We start from the raw sequence: 17,986 nt of genomic DNA on the forward strand, positions 1-17,986 counted from the left end.
ATTCCAGGATCAACGACGTCGATAGCTCTTTAATGTTTCTTTTTCTTTATTTATATTTTTTAAACAAATTCAGCAAAACTGTTTCTTTTAATTTGCAAGGGGGGGGGGGTTAGCCCCCTCCCCCCCAGGATCCGCCAGTGTATATATATATATATATATATATATATATTATATAGATATAAAGAATTTCTCTCCTAATTATTTTCATGCAACGAAATTATCTCATCATTTCGTCCTATGTCTGACTTAATCTAGACTTAACTCCTTGAATGCGTAATGAGTATAATTTACAATGTATCTTATACATACATATTGTATATATTATATAGATATAAAGAATTTCGGCTAATTATTTTTGAGCAAAGAAATTATCTCATCATTTCGTCGTATGTCTGACTTAATCTAGACTTAACTCCTTGAATGCGTAATGAGTATAATTTACAGTGTATCTTATAATTTTATATATATGTATATTATATAGATATAAAGAATTTTGCCTAATTATTTTCATGCAACGAAATTATCTCATTATTTCGTCGTATGTCTGACTTAATCTACACTTAATTCCTTGAATGCGTAATGAGTATAATTTACAGTGTATCTTATACTTTTATATATATATATATAATATATATATATATATATATATATATAAAATAGATATAAAATATATATATATATATATAAAAATATAAGATACACTGTAAATTATACTCATTACGCATTCAAGGAGTTAAGTGTAGATTAAGTCAGACATAGGATGAAATGATGAGATAATTTCATGCACGAAAATAATTAGGCGAAATTCTTTATATATATATATATATATATATATATATATATATATATAATATATACAATATGTATGTATAAGATACACTGTAAATTAAACTCATTACGCATTCAAGGAGTTAAGTGTAGATTAAGTCAGACATACGACGAAATGATGAGATAATTTCGTTGCACGAAAATAATTAGACGAAATTCTTTATATCTATATAATATATACAATATGTATGTATAAGATACACTGTAAATTATACTCATTACGCATTCAAGGAGTTAAGTCTAGATTAAGTCAGACATAGAATGAAATGATGAGATAATTTCATGCACGAACATAATTAGGCGAAATTCTTTATATATATATATAATATATACAATATGTATGTATAAAATGCACTGGAAATTATACTCATTACACATTCAAGGAGTTAAGTCTAGATTAAGTCAGACATACGACGAAATGATGAGATAATTTCGTTGCACGAAAATAATTAGGCGAAATTCTTTATATCTATATAATATATACAATATGTATGTATAAGATACGCTGTAAATTATACTCATTACGCATTCAAAGAATTAAGTTTAGATTAAGTCAGACATAGGACGAAATAATGAGATAATTTTGTTGTACGAAAATAATTAGGCGAAATTCTTTGTATCTATATAATATATATTATATACATATTTTATAGATATAAAGAATTTCACCTAATTATTTTCGTGCAATATAATTATCTCATCATTTCGTCCTATGTCTGACTTAATCTATACTTAACTCCTTGAATGCGTAATGAGTATAATTTACAGTGTATCTTATACTTATATATATACACTAGCGGATCCTGACGTCGATAGCTCTTTAATGTTTGTTTTCCTTTATTTATATTTTTTAAACAAATTCAGCAAAACTGTTTCTTTTAATTTGCAAGGGGGGGGGGGTTTAACCCCAAGAATCCGCCATTGCACACACATATGTTTGTATAGATAAAAGATTAAAAATTCCTTGGGATATTTTAATTCCACGACTCGAGCCGCAAACGTTCGCACAAGGTCGGGGGCTGTCGACAGTTATGAATATACGGCAGGAGTGCCGGTGTTATTTTATTTCCATGAGAATATCTCGGCCGGAAATCCCATCGTGACGTGCCACGCTGCGCTGGGTCGAATCAGCGTGTCGGGAGCCAGACCGACCGAAGTAACACGGCGTTCTTTTGCCTCCCTTCTTCTCCCTGGCGGTTTCTCAGTAAGTTCTGACACGAGCATCAGACGGAGAACCCGCGGACGTTTCGCGCGTTGAAGCCAAAAAAGAATATTAGTTCGCTAAATTTCAGAGAAAATGATTTTTACACATTGCTTGCCACGTAAAATTTAAAAAAATTTTAGTTCGTTAAATATTTTAAAGAGTATGATTTTTATATTGCTTATGGATTGTCTAAAAAAATTCGATTTTTTTTTTATATATGATATTTGAAGTTATTTTATATAGACACACATTACAAATTTTACGAAATATATTTAAAAATATGTGATTAATACTTAATTAAAATAATTAATATATAATTAATAATGCATAATATATATTATAATATATATAGGATATATTATTTTGTGTTAAGTATATTTTTCATATTTTTTATGAAACTAAAATAATTAAAAATAATTTTTACGTGATTAATAAGGATCAAATTTTTCTAATGTATATGTAGTATAATTATTAAAATAAAATTAGAATTGTTCTTTTTGGCTGTGGATCGAATTTATATCGTGGACAGTTTTGACATCCTTTGTGCATGCATACTCGATACATTCTTTCGTACACGTGATATATTATTTTTGCGGGGATATCTCGACTGGAAACCCCAGCGTGACGTAGCTGGACGGGAGCGAGTCGGGAGCGAGGCCAAACGAGAAATAAGACGACATTTCTTTCTTTCCTTCTCTCTTCTACCCTGGTAGCTCCGCGATGACTTTCTGACGCGAAATACTGGCATGACATAACAATACTCTTGTGTTCAAGTTCGCGAACACACTCATAAGCCGCGGATATACCACAGTTGAACAAATACACATCGTCGATTTTCATAAAGACTATCGTTGTCGCTGATTTCCGGTTTTTATACGTCACGTTGCATTGAAGTTTCCGATTTAGCGTTGGACCCAATTTTATTTCGCTCACTCGGTTGATATTCGAGAAGAAGCTCGATTATTATGTACAACTTTCAACGTTACTATTATTACATAAATTTATGATTTAAACAAGAACAGTTGATGAAATTCGCACTGAAAAATTTTAGCATTAGATTATTTTTATGTTCATATACAGAAAGATGATTTATTATAATGATAGTTAATTATATATTAATGTATCGTATATCATTTACAAAATTTACATGTTATAAATTAGATGCAAAAGATTATATCATTTTATGAAACAGATGCAAGCATACAGACGATCCAAGAGAAATTTCAAAATGTAGCGCGGAATAATAATTCGCCGTTCGCGACTACTCGAGAAATTGAAGTTTGATTCGTAATTAAGGGCTCTATTTTTGGCGAATGTTGATCTTGAGCGCGCTAACTTACACCGCCATGGAGACGTTGGGTACGTAGCTGCGTACTCTCGACGACGGCAACACGCCAACTCCTTAAACAAACATAAGCTTTAAAGCGTAAGCTCGCTTAAACTTGGCGGGATAGAGTTCTGGCCTAGTTAGAACCGCGCCCGGACTTGCAAATTACGACTCCGAGACGCAATGTACGTTCGAAATGGACCAACGTTTCTCTCACTTCGCGGTCGGTGCCTCGTCAGATTACGGCACCAGCAGGTACGGCGGGCAGAGACTCTGTTCCTATATTGCTCACGGCATACGAATACAACACTGTACACTTGTAATCTCGGTAGTGCAGTCGACCGCTTGATAGTCCTTATATAGACATTGTTAAACGTATCTGCCTAGTCGAATTTGAATATCATATTGCGATTATAATCCGTAAAAATAATGTTAACATCGAAAGAAAGGCAATATGTGAAATAGAAAGTTCAGTGATACGACACATATCTGAGTTTCGTCAAGATTTGCTCTCTACGTCTTTTAGAATCATTATTAAAATTATATAAAATAGATCGACGATACACGTCACGATTAGAATTAAATTAAAAGAATTTCTACTATCAGCGCGCAAGTGTATAACGCGTATCGTAAAGTGTTAGATGAAGATTCAGCTTTCTGCTGTCCTCTGGCTTAGACGCGGATCGTATTTTTAAAGATACATTACGGTTGTCCTTGGGGTAAAGTTAACCCGGTGAATTGCAATATCGCAACCCAGTACGATCGTAATAATGACTTTTTTATTGGAAGAGTGCATCGTTCCGGATACAACGGTTCGCGCCGATATACTTGCAGTCTTTTAAGAAACTTTATAACGGAGGAAGCGATATAAGAACGATTACCGGGCACACACGAGTCGCGTTTTCGATAGTAATCTAAAGCAATGCCGGGTTCGAAGAAAAGGAGTGGCCAAGATGTGGAGAATTGCCTCCGATTCTTCTGCACGGAGGGCGACGCAATAAGGTGGCTTAAGGTGCTTTGATTTATGAGCATTTAATGGTAGCGTCTGCATGCGAGAGAGTGACGATACGCGGGGCTGCAAAACAACAATTCTCTCTTGTGGCGGATGTTAATGGCAGTTTTTGTCGCGAGTCTCGAATTGCTTTCCCCTCTGATATATTTTGCTTGCGCGACATTATCTGTATTTCTATTGAATTGTCTGCAATCGTTTCTCGCCTCCCTTAATCTCATATCGTCGATTAATTTTCTTTCGTTTTCCTCGAGAGACACGCGACGATTAATCGAAGTTGAAACAATCGCAGAAATTATTGCGCACAATCGCGTCGACAGGAAATAATGAATTAAAAATTTCGTTCAATGTTAGTAATTCTCTTGAGCTGAGAGCTTGTTTTGCAGTTGATAGCGAAAACAGAGATTTACAAAAATCCTCGTGGGTTAAGTTGAATTTAACCCTCGCATACGTCGAATTGCTGCGATGATTTAGGAGTATTGAGGAAAAATCGACGAGATATTAGGTTCCTCCCGCGCGAAACGCGTATAAGGGGATAAACTGTTTGATATATGAGGCTTTAATGGTAGTGATTGTAAAGCAGGGATACGGACAGATACGGCAGAGCGCGATGGTGTAAATGGCGAAATTTCAACGGCGTTTCTCGAGTAGTCTCGTCGGTGGCAGCTTTATGGCGGATCAGATAAAAATCGCGACCCTTCGTTTGTGGCAGGGGGATAGAGAGAAGGGTGAGGGAGGCCGGAGAGGATCGTTTCCATGACGTTGAATACATTTGACGACCTGCCTACGATGATCGTTTTTACCTTTTCTCCAACGAGCGATTTCGCTGAATCGCTGCTCGCAATGTCGTCGAAAAGTACCTATTACCCTAAGCCGATTTCCGGTAGCCGATTATTCGTGGAACCGACTCTCGTTATACGTACTATCGATTCTTCCAGCGCGCGAACGTACTTTTTTCTTCTGCTTTGGAAAAACGTCATACAAAGATCCTACGACACTAGTAAAAAAGATATTGCGACAATTTTTCCTGCAGGACAACGTATTATAGAGACAGTAAAGAGATGACAATCATACATTACAATAGAACGGACATTACGGATTGAGTTGGCAGATATCGTAGCTTCGACGATACAAATAATGGTACATTAAAAGGAGATGTAAGTACGAGAAGTGTACTTTTATTTTACCGCGGCGCAATGTGTCAAACGTCAGACTTCTTACTTCTTCGGAGAAAACCCCGGGCGCAGCCGGCGCGAAAACCAGGTCGCCGGCCAATTCCTTTTCTATTTGTTATCGGCGTTACAATGTACCAATTTCACCGGCGCTGGATCGACGTAGTCGGCGCTACTTACAATTAGTTGCTCGCTTCGTTCAATAAAAATCAGGTCAGTACGACGAGCCGTTTCAATGAGCTGTAAACCTTCGAATTACGGCTATAACCGGCACCACGTCGGGCCGCGCCATCGATCCGATCGAATGCCTCGAACGAGAGTTTTCTTTCTCGCCCCCGCGAAACTTCGGCGAAGCTTACTCGCCAAGAAAATGCTCTTTCTCGATCGACGTGATTTCGTCAAAGATGTTCCGGGGGATGTTTTTTCCCCTCTTTTCTTCTCTACACCGACACCGCAACACCCGTCTTTCCTCTCTGCGAACTCTCCATTTCGCATTTCGCATTGGGCGAAAATCATCGGATCGTTGCAACGAGTCGATCCGTACGTCGATGTTTTAACGTACGTACCACAATTGATCTCGTTCACTCGTGGAATCGATCTCGCTCCTGGCTCCGTAAATGAGAACGGTTTGGATCCAAGTACGTTACGAAGAAGTCTTTAGCGGCAAGACCATAGCCCGGAGGCGCATGTGAGAGACTGAAAACTCTCCGGAGAGCCATTAGGTACCCACGTAACTATGTATATCCATCACCTTTGGTGTGAAACGACAGCCATGACGACGGTACATCGGGCGTTCTCTGCAAGACTGCTCTTTAGTCGGTGAAATCATCGACTCCCTGCAAGTATGAGAAAATATATTATAAAAGAACATAGAAAGACTGATGAAGAAAAATAATTTACAAAAATATTTCATTAAGAACGACATTTAATTATTAAATCCGGAAAGCTGTCTTTTCATTTTCAATAGGTTTTAATATAGTATTGAGCTACAAGACATAGTTTTACAGTATGTATATATATATATATATATATATATATATATATATATATATGAATAGAATCAAGATAACATTAAAGTTATACTTGCTTCCCATATCGAGTTTAAAATTTTTATGAACTCTATCTTGCTGAAATGTTAAGAATATCTTTTACCTGTCCTATATATACGTATATAGATATATCCTATCTTCCTGAATTTTCTCCCATTTTGATATTACATCGACGACGCGCGAGTCATGAAGTTCTTTGCGAAAGATACTTAGGTATCTTTGTACGCGTGCCTGAACCTTCTCACGTTACGATTGCGTCGCACATAAACCCTCGTCGTCGGGATGTCGCGCGACGCGAAAAAAAGAGGATGATACGCAGGAAGGATACGACATGTCGTCCTGACATGGGCGTACAACGGCCCGAAGGACCCTTGGCGTTACGATCATAAAATCGAATCATAAAATTCCGAGTAAGAGAAAGACGTAACTGCGCGGAAGGGTGAATGTAGGGATAGCAGGCGAGCAATAAAACATTGTTCCGACCTGCCGCGTCCTAGCCGGGATGTATAACGCGATAAAACGTTGGCCGGTCTTTCTTAACGGGCCGCGACGCGTAAGAAAAATCTGGAATTTCCAGCGGGGGTTGTGAAGATAGAAAGCTACCGTGTGGGGTAAACGCGCGCCCTTATATCCATCGTTGACACTGGATGCGGTTGATCGTCTTTAGAGGAAGGGGCTTAAAGTTCGGCCATAAATTTTCAGCCAGGAAGACCCGGGTGTTCCGTGTGAGCCGGTAATAGAGGAGTGATGTCGGTGACAATAACGGCTTTTATCGAACAAGCTGTTGTGATCGACACTTGTTGTGATCTATCATATACGCATTATATATATAAAATCGCTAAACGATAGAGAATTTTATACTTATATATGTATTATGTGTGTGTGATCAATCAGAATTATATACATATATATCAATAAGAAGAATAATCACGCTTTATATATTATCATATATTATAATATCACACGTAATATCATGTGAATTGAAATCATTCCATATAATTATTATAATTAACAGTTATCACCTCGCGCGCGATCGATTATTTTAAAATGCTTATATAATTTAATATTTTACGTGCTATGTATATGTATATACATATACATATACATAGCACGTAAAATATTTCGGCAATATTTAGAGTCAAATATTTTGTCTGATGTTTTATTGTTTGAATTTTCGATGATCTAAATATAATTCAGAAATGTATTTATATGATTCTATGAGATTCTGTGAGATTTTGTGCGTTGTTATTTCTCAACATAACATTTATTTTGATTTCTAAAAACCACGTTTATTACTTGTACCATTGCATAGGTCGAATTCGTCGAGCAAATAAAGTAAATAAGAGAAAACCTTGGGTAATTTTCCACTTTAAACGATACGAGTCGTCGTTACAATTGAATTTTTAAAAAGTCTGCAGTTTACGGTACCGCGAAATTGCGATTGCGGCGCGATTCGCGGTTCATTACGACACCCCGATGGTCGTTTGTTAATATTTTAATTAATTGCAAAACGCGCAGCGCATTCGCGAGAATTGATATGTTTTAATATAATTAAATATTAACAGCCGCGCAAGCGCGCATGTAAAATGACGCGTTAAATCGCTCACTTTCCTCAACACAATGATAATGATAATTAAATAACAATATATAATACGCATAAGTGCGAACAAAATCGAATGTTCATTCTGTCGGAGACGATTGGAGCAAAATTGCAACGGGATATACCCGCAGTAGTAGGAAATAACGATTTTACTTAATGCCTCTCGTGCGGACTGCATGAAAAATATTACGTACGTGAAATATGAAGTGTGTCAGCTCGTAGAATCCGCGAGCTCGCTCCTGGCACTCGATATTGCCCGGGAGTCGAAGGTATCCGCTCTAGGTTTGAAGTTTCTCGGACCGGCGCGACGATTTACGAGGTCCCGCGGGTACCGACTATCTTCCCAGGAAGTAATGCCTTCTTCTCAGCGCGAATACCAGATCCTCCGTACCACGGATATACTTTCTCTCCCTCTCGCTTCACGAGTCCTCCCCCGCCCCTTTTTTTCCACCCTCCTGTCCGCATACTCGTATTCAAGCCCGTGTCCTGGGTCGCGCCGCAGATATGTACGAGCCAATCTTTCGGTGCTGAAAAATCTCTGTAAATTCCCTCGCGAGGATTTCAGCCGTGGGACGCGCCGCGGGAAAATCGCGGATTATCACGCCGCCCGTGTGACCGTTGCTCGGGGAAAATATTGATTTCCATTTCCACTTGGCACCATTTAATACGGAACGAACAAAGGCCGCCGACGGCGTCCGGCGTTCGCCATTACCTCGCACGACTGATTTAATTTAATTAACTGCCCTCGCGCGCACACCCTGAAGGGTTCAGAGTATATCGCTATCTTTCTCTCTCTTTCTCTTTATTTTTGTCTCTCTCTTCTCTCTCTGACGTGTGGGATATGTTTTTCGATTGTACGAACCTGAAAACAGCAAGTTTTTTTATGATCCTACTGGATGCTACTTGTAATTAGCCAGCATGAGCACTAGATATACGTGATTTTTATATAGCAGTTCATTTATCGTTAGAAAAAACTAACTCCAAATTTTTGTAAGCTTTTATAAAATAGAAATAAATTTTAAATTTTTGTGAAACTATATAAAAATCGCATTTTCGACTGTGTTAAATCTGATCAGGATTTTGAAAATAAAATGAGACGTTATTTAATGTTTTCGTAGGTTTTTGCAATGGAGTATGTTATTCTCTCTCCTTTTTTTATATACATATTTTACATACATATATAAATGTGCAAAATCTTTTATTTTATATTTAAAAATGTAGTTATAAAAAGTAAATTGTGTGTGTAAAGTATAATTGTTACGTATACCTAAAAAATATAAAAAATATTTTTCAGTTATGCACTTATCTCACTTATCATATTCGTTAATTTTTTCGTTATATTCGTTAATTTCCAGTAAACTGAAACTGCAATCATGACAATCGCGTAATAAGGCTTTTGATGTTCATTACGAAATCGCGAAAATTTTCCCGGTCGAAACTTTTTCTTGAAAGTCCGTAATGTAAGATTCCGTATGTTTTCTCCCCAAAGGATACTTTAGCAATCCCGCTTTTATATCGCAGATAGCTAACGTACAGTATTACGTCTTTGGGTCCAGCTCGAGAGAATTCGCGCGCGAACTTGTTTTCTCTCAGCGTCCTCGCATTTTCGCTAACAGTTTTCACTTCGACGATATTACCTGCAAGTCAAGCGTTGAGCTAAAAACTCGGAAGATGCTCTCGATGGACGAGTAGGGGGAAGTTAGGCGAACGGATGGCATCGCAATGATGGAGGTTCCGGTGTATGATCCGTCAGGTAGAAAGAGGAAAAGTCATGAAAGAGACAAACGAGTGAGAGGAGAGGAAAGCAGAGAAAGAGAGAGAGGAAGGGAAAGAGAAGCGAAGGAGAAAGCATGGAGAAGGCAGGATGACTAAACTCAATTACAAAAGTTACGAGCTCGCAGCTCTCGAGCCTTCTCCTTCGACCGTCCTGCCCCTCTTCCGCCACTCTATTTCGACTCATCCCACTGCCATTGGAGTAGCTTCTCTCCCTTTTTCGCTTCACTTTTATTACGATGAGCCCTCTAGTTCTCTTTTCCGCGTGTTCTTTGCTCTCTACCTTCTTTTTGTCACGCCTCTCTCCTTTCTCTTCTCCAACTCGCGCTCTTCTCTTTCTTTCTCAGACTTTCTCGCTTCACCGGTGTGACATCGTTTTAATATGCAAGAAGCGAACAGTAGACAATATAAGAGAGAAATGGTGAGCTTCGAGGTGGGGTCAGAAAACGCGAGCACGATGGCCGGATCGGTCTTGAGGGACGAGCGAGTGTTGAAGCTGAACGGAGTGAAGGTGACAGGGATGAGGGAGATAGACATCGGGGACGGCGCGAGGAGAGAAGGGGGTTGGCGTGGTTCAGAAAGGCGGAAAAGAAGCCTGTCACGTACGAAATGGAGATGACAGTTTCGTGTGTCGCGCAATTTCTTTTATTTCTGACGAATCTAATTCTATCGCGCGTGCACCAGGTGATCGAGCCTCTGCATTCTCGCTGCGGCAGAACGTGATCGGTTACGCGATAAATTATTAAATGTGCGGAAAGAAAGAAAAAGCGGGAGAGAGAGAGAGAGAGAAACAGAGAGGGGCGCGTTAAACTGGTGAAATGTCAAGTATTGTCCTCCAATAATATCGTTGTGCCAACATCGTAATTTAACATCTTTATCCTCTTAAATCACATTTTAAATTTATATAGTTTATGAAAGAATTATAAGATCCATAGTTGTAATGTATAATCCTTGTAAATGTGAAAAAATTTAGTATCTCACAATATAGTTTCGTAAAAATCAATATAATAAACATTAGAATAATATCCTTAATAGAATTTATGCAGGCACGTGCGTGATCGCAGGACGTGGGAATAAAATGAAGGAAAGCCTTGTTTGTAACATCCCTTTCTCTATCCTGACGCGTAAAGGGAAGTCGCCGTGTTGGCGAGGATGCCGCGGGGATGCGAAGGGATACTACAGTACAAAGGAACGGGAGGATACAAGACAGGAACGGTCGGGAGTTTGTCATGTCCGGCGTGGAGATGACAGTTCCGTTCGTCTTAAAGTTTGTTGGCTTTTCAAGGCGGGGAATCGTTACGTGACGAAACTGCGTTATTCGTTCGCGCCAGGACCCTCCTTGGTACGTTGAGGAAATGAGTTTTCTGCGGAGGGGATGGATGGAAAGAAGCAGGGGCGTTAAGGAAGATTCGCGAAATCGGGAAAGGGGCCTCTGCGTGTGCCCGTAATATCATTATCATGAGGGACAATAACAGGAGATTACCGTCAGTCCCTTAGAAACGTTTATCGTCGTCTCCCTCCTGTCATTTAAGTTTCGCACCGAAAATTCTGATGTCGATGAACGATTGTTGCCTGTCTCATATTTAGGACAGAAAGCTGACAAGTCGGGAATTCTTTTTTTAATGTGATTATTTTTTATTGTTATTACATAAATAAATATTTATTTTGTTATTACGTATTATTATTATTGTAGAAATTAAATATGCAAAACACAAGTATAGAGGAATAAAGAAATATAATAAATCTATAATAAATCTATAATAAATCCATTTATACTATTCAATAAAATATAATATTATTATGGATAATACATGCGTAAATTTTTAATCGAGTGAGTAATGGAGCTTTTATAATATATATATTGAATTATTAAAAATATAGATTATTATACTGCAGACACATAAAAAAAATTACATAATATTGTGTGATTATCCTAAAAAAAATATTATTTATATATTTGTATATTTATCAATCACGCATGCATCAGAAGAGACTTTCATATTTGTCTCTATAGGCACCCATTGTTTTATGAGAGGGATTATCAATAAAGGCTAGATCGTATTATTTTATTAGATGAGATAATATCGATTTCTCGCCACACAATCTACGCGTTGAATGTTATCTTTTATGAGAATATAAAGATAATAACTTGGTAAAGCAGTAAGAGGGGCGTAGGAACACGAGACATCTATAATCTGCTCGATATCCCCCGCGCGACACATCGTCATCCGCTATAAATATTATCATTCTCAGCGTGTATCGCGAGGATAGAGTGTCGATTACATTAGCTACTTACTTTTCCCCGAGGAAAACGATCAGGAAACGAACAGGATTCTCTCTGTTCTGCTTTTAAATCTCCACGTCGAGAGAGACGAATTACATAGAATCTCTTAGGGATTTTTCATGTACATACGTATCTGTTGTAACATAGCTGCACAATTTGCTTCGCAAATTCGCAAGCATCATCGAACATTACCGCCAGCGATAATTATTACGTACGTTAATTGATACGCATATACAACCGACGTGATTTGCACCCCGGCAATTTCTGAAACTTCGATGAATCAGAATTCTAGTCTTTAAGTTGTTGTAATGGAGAAGCAGGATGATATATTAATATAATTCACAATCCTTTGTGATTCTCCACATCTCGGAAGCAGATTTCTCTTCTTTGTGAAATATAATGTTAGGTTTAGGACAATGCGTCGTATACGCACGTTGATTAACTCTACTTCGAATGATCTAAAGCAGCGCGATGGCGCAATTGCGCTGTAGTTAATGGCTACATAGGATAAAGGAGAGCATTAGGTAGTCCTGGGTTCATGAGGTAAATTACTGTCTGTTTACCAGTCTAGTCTATCTACACACTAAACAGGTATAAAAGATATGATTGCAAACTGCAAAGGTAGCGGTCCCTATATCGTTGCGTATACATAAAACGGTAACAATAGTCTATTATTGCAACTTTTTCGGTAAATGTTGACTGTTAATTATAATAATTATGTTTATAATTGAAGCAAATATTATCTGAATAAATGTGAAGTAATAACGAGATATATAGCATTATAATGACAAATATTATTGCTAATAACACATCTAATTTTTATTATCAAGTTTGATAATAATATACGACATATATAATGTAATGACATTAGTTATTATAATTTAATGGCGTAGAGTTTGTTGTTGCACAGCGATATTAATGAAAAGTAGATCCCGAACCGTGTATATGTATGTGTGAGAGAGAGGGTGCACCGTAAACATACAAATAAACGAATTCATTGTGCGCGCAACTGTGTTTCGTTCTCGCGTCCGGTATACGGTAACGGATAATTCGATCTCCTTGAAACTCTCCACTCTGGTCTCGGTTCACGTGTGCTTTACTCGAGGCCATGTTGGACAGCGTACGAAGCACCGGACACGCACGTTGCTTGGGTGTCCGTCGGTTGCGGTGCTCTGCGGTACGGAGGCGGGCGCAATTGCGACGCGCTTAATTGCTACGTTGGAGAGGAGGAAGCGCCGAATGGCGTCGTCGCTTCAGAAAGCAAGCTACTCTTGGGGATACGAGAGAACGGGATAAAGTTGAAAGCGCCTCGCATTATATTACATCGTTGGACAGTAAACTTCACGGAGCGTAATTATCGCTTATTGATCGCGTTTTAATGTCAGGAGGATATGGGGATCCGTCTATTAGGGGATTATATCGCGAAGCCAATCCGTTTCCGGTACGTGCTCCCGTAGCCTCACGAGTCGCGTATTTATTTTTGCAACAATTGCAACCCTTGAGCTTCAACGTTCGCTTGTGCGTTATGTATAATATCGTAAAAAACACAACGGAGGATATAGAGAGCTTTTGATGCGACATCTAATTAAAAGTCACTCATTGTCAGAATTTTTCAAGAATATAAAATACGTTTAATAATACACACTAATTGGAGGAGTTTTGTGTTTAACGAAAAATATCTAACCGAGCTTATATTACATACGGCGACGATACTTTTGCCGTTTATGTCACGCGTGACAACTTTAATCATATGTATTAGCACGCATGTGTGTCAACGTCCCCGACGTCAGCCCTCCCCAACGCCCTGAAAATCTGGTTAAAGTGAATTTGCATTAATAGCTCGCGTCGTCCATTAGCCCGCTAAATGGATTTTTGTTTTATTTTCATTGTCGCGGGCGCGTGCGCTCTTCGGACGGTCGCTTAACAAAGTCATGAAGCGAACGACCAGCGTTACTATCGTTCCCGTGAAATAATTGATCGATCGTAGATATCTCGCGATTACGTCGACTAATTGCCAAAAACTACACACATATATTTCGATGAATGCGCGAATAATGCGCTTTAATCCCCGTCCGAAAAGCGAAATTCCCTTGACGCGCGCCCGCTCATTTTATTATTATTACATTTTCCATTATTATTTTGCGCACGCGCGCGCATTATTCCAACGTTGCACTTGGTACACGAAGTAATTTGGGAACGATACAAAGACAAATAACGCGGGGCCATAATGTTGTAAATTAAATTGCGATATATACCAAGTGTCGGGCAACGCCGGTCATCATAACGCAGAGATAATATTCGGCCAATTCAGTCGCTATTAATTAGTAATTCGATCGATAAAGCGCTTTTTCCTCCCTTCCTTCCTCTCTCTCTCCTTCTCTCTTATATAGATATTACGTGTGGTAACGAGAAAACGGCCTATGAAAAGTCGATAAAGTATCGGGGCGATCGCGACACCCGAGTCCAGAACTTTGTTCAATGCTGCGGCCGATGGCCTTCCATCCAGACCGCTGAATAGTACCGGGGTTCTCTCACCTCTCTCTGCGGTATTTGTTCACCTTTTCAGGACTCGTTTCGCGTCGGGTGTCTTCATCGGAATCCATTGTCGCGAAACCGCGAAGTAACGATCCGCGAGCGTCATTAAATAATCCCCCGGCGGGGATCGATTTCGCATCCGCAATTCCGCAAGAGCACATTTATATACGTTGGAATCATATTTTTCTCGTCTTCGATATTAATATATGTTACGTGATAATATGAGAATGTAAGAGCGAAAGGGTGCGTAATCTTCCAATTGCGTGACGCTTGTACGTCTTGATTTTATTTTCTCCAAGAATACGCCAAGTATCATGCTGGTTGATAGATGGCGAATAAACGATTCCCTACGGACCGATCGGAAGAATCTAATTTACTCTATCGAACTATCACTAGCGCCAGTTTCGCGCGTCGTGCGTCGCATTTAAGATTCGCCGCTTTATCTAAGAGAGAACGTTCGAATCGAATGTACTAGTCAAAGGGCCGGGGCTTCGACACGCCAGCGTTTTGCTTCGCCCCACGGACCATGGATCCAATGTGCACTCGAGTCGAACAGCTAATTCCGAACGTGCGACGATTCGGAATGCGACGGCGATGGCGATTCTTCACTGGCGAACCGAAAGCGGAGCTTCGGGGGCGGTAAAGAAATAAAGAATAGTGAGCATGGGAAAGACAAGAGGTGGGAAAAGGGGGGTCGAAAGCCCTGTTGGCGAGCCTGTCGAACGAGGCCCAGGGGGAAGGTAGGTGAGCCCGTTAGTCAATGTTGATCTATCTGCGATCCGATTTATCTATAGGTATTTTCTCCCATTCGTCTGGTTACTATTCAATCCTCGCTATCGCCATAAAGATACGTCTGTGTACTTGGGCGAAATTATCAAAGGTGCTTGCGCTTTCCTTTTCCCTCTCTCCCTCGATTTTTTGCCGATCCTCGAGTATAATAAAACATCGACTGCGTTTTTAATCTGAAAATGGAATGGCGGTCCGTTCGCGTCCGCGTATACTGCAAATCATTTATTTTCCACGTAAGCGCCGCCGACGCTCTAATTTCCGCATTCGATAATATTTCTTTTTTCTCGATTTGTAGCGTTGGTCATTGAAACGTGCGTTGTTGTTCTTGTTGGAGTATTATCGGATGTGTTTTGGTTTTGTGCGCGTGTATTCGATCGGAAACGCGACAGCTTTATACTCTCATAGTGGAAGGACATCATTTATTTACGCAATTTTAATTTCGAGGCTGTGCATTATTAACCCGTGTTCTAATTAGAAGCGTCATTTGAGCATGAACGTTTCAGATACACCAATTGGATGCAATTTAATCTATAAAATGTTTTCACATAAAGGGTTTCTTGTATTAAAAATTTGTTATTGTTTGAAAATATCAACGTGCTCTCTCACGTTTCTCTGTTTTTTAGCGGAAAAATTAAAATTGTTTTATTGCACGTTTATTAAAATTTATCATCCACACAGATTCGAAATTTATTGCAATTATCATTGAACGTTATCATTATTTTTGCAAAATTATGTCAACTATGAAAATTTGGAGAACTATATATTTTTTTTTATTATATGCTGTATTTAATATAGAAAATTGTTTCGCGTATATACACACATTATATATCTATTATGAAAAAAATAAGAAATATTTTAGTGAAATAAGATAGTCAGAAAATGCAATCCTATATTTGCATCTCTCGTTTAATAGTGAGAGTGACACAATCACTAGTGGCCCCGATTTTTGCATAGGACGTTAAGTCGACAAAATGAGGCAGAACGATGGAGATGAGAAGCATGCGTGTATTATACGCCGAGAATTGAATCACTGAACACGTTAAGTAGGGTCGATCGAACTTCTATGGGAAAAGTTAAGTCGTCTTCGAGGGTGACGAATCATGTTCCTGTAAAGCCGGGCGAAAGATCATCGAGAGTTTTCTCTTGGTTGATTTAGGAGAATGATAAACTATCATACCTCGATACCTACATTCGTACGTATGAACCCAGAGGTCGTATCTAGGACATTTCGCTCATGTATCATCCGGGGATGATTTCGAAAGAGATGGCGATTTTTCTTTCTTTAGCGGAAGAAAATCAATTTCCGAATCTGCTTCTGTTAGTTCGAAATAAATATGCGCGACGAGGTGCAACGAGGGTGGGAAAAGGATAATGAAGTGATAGTAATTGACAAAGTTTGGGCGCGCTATTCCGACGACGAAGAGCAAACGGAACTTGCACATTACTTTGTTATTCAAAGCATGTTCAGGGCCAGTATAGCGAAACGAGAATATGCGCTTGTGGCGGTGCAATATTACATCAGGAAAGTAGTTTCTCTGCCTGACCAAGGTGGACGGTAAATCTTAGGAGGTGGGAGCAGGTGGATGTTCCCGGCTACACGAGGACGCTGAAACTATGTTTCACCTAGCGACTAAATAAGCAAGTGAGCTTCCTGCTGGAAACGCCGCCGCTTCCGTCTGTGTATGCCACTCGAGGATACAGAGAGCTTTCGTGATCGCCGGTTCTTTCCGCAACTCAGATTTTATAACGCCTTTTTATTCGCTCGTGCACGCACGCGAATTTCGAGATGCGAAAAATTTATACCTTATTCTTCGGTGCGCGCACACGTGTTTATTAATAACGCAAATTTAATTTTTTTTTTAATACGCGATATTTACAAAATCGTTATTTGTTTTGTGTGTGTATTATATGATATTGTTAGCTCTTTTCAGCGTTTACAAAATCAGTTAACAAATCTGTTGGTCATTAGCATTGTTTATTACTAAATGATAAAGCGTATCTGTTATATTTTCAATTAATTCTATAAGTCTCTGAATAATGCCATACGCGTATTATATAAAGCGCTTACTTTGCAAATATTTATCACACTGAATGCGAATATTATTTTATGCTGATTCAATAGTCAGCATGTATTGTATGTTTTGGAATTAATACTTTATCGCATTCTTTTTTACCTCAATGTTTGAAGTAGGAAGAAATAATTAATAATAATTTTAAATAAATAATTTTATAATTGAATTCTCTCTATATCAATTACATGATAAAATTATGAAATGTTTCAATCACACATATGGATTTTCTTGTTATTACGTTTAAATAGATTTTTTAATATTGCACAATATTTAATTTTTTACAAGTATTAATTGAAATCTAGATTCGAAACAGATAAACTGTCGTACACACATGGTTTCAGATT

The 17,986-nt window shown here is 38.6% G+C and overlaps 2 protein-coding genes across 7 annotated transcripts in view; one reads left to right on the forward strand and one right to left on the reverse strand.

Annotated features, from left to right (window-relative positions):
- Positions 1-17,986, forward strand: part of Glurib (Glutamate receptor IB) — a 223,378-nt gene that overhangs the window by 67,282 nt on the left and 138,110 nt on the right. The gene's annotated exons all lie outside the window — the stretch shown is intronic.
- The window catches only part of LOC145933077 (uncharacterized), a 229,973-nt gene continuing 215,845 nt past the window's right edge, over positions 3,859-17,986 (reverse strand). Inside the window, exon 8 of the mRNA XM_083032525.1 lies at positions 3,859-6,376. Coding sequence (XP_082888651.1) covers positions 6,259-6,376 — 118 coding nt within the window. The 3' untranslated portion in view covers positions 3,859-6,258. The remainder of the gene's footprint in view (positions 6,377-17,986) is intronic.

The sequence above is a fragment of the Prenolepis imparis genome, unplaced genomic scaffold, assembly GCF_030444845.1.
Source record: "Prenolepis imparis isolate NDT839.2.m4 unplaced genomic scaffold, iyPreImpa1.0 SCAF_2, whole genome shotgun sequence".
In the NCBI taxonomy this organism is placed as follows: domain Eukaryota; kingdom Metazoa; phylum Arthropoda; class Insecta; order Hymenoptera; family Formicidae; genus Prenolepis; species Prenolepis imparis.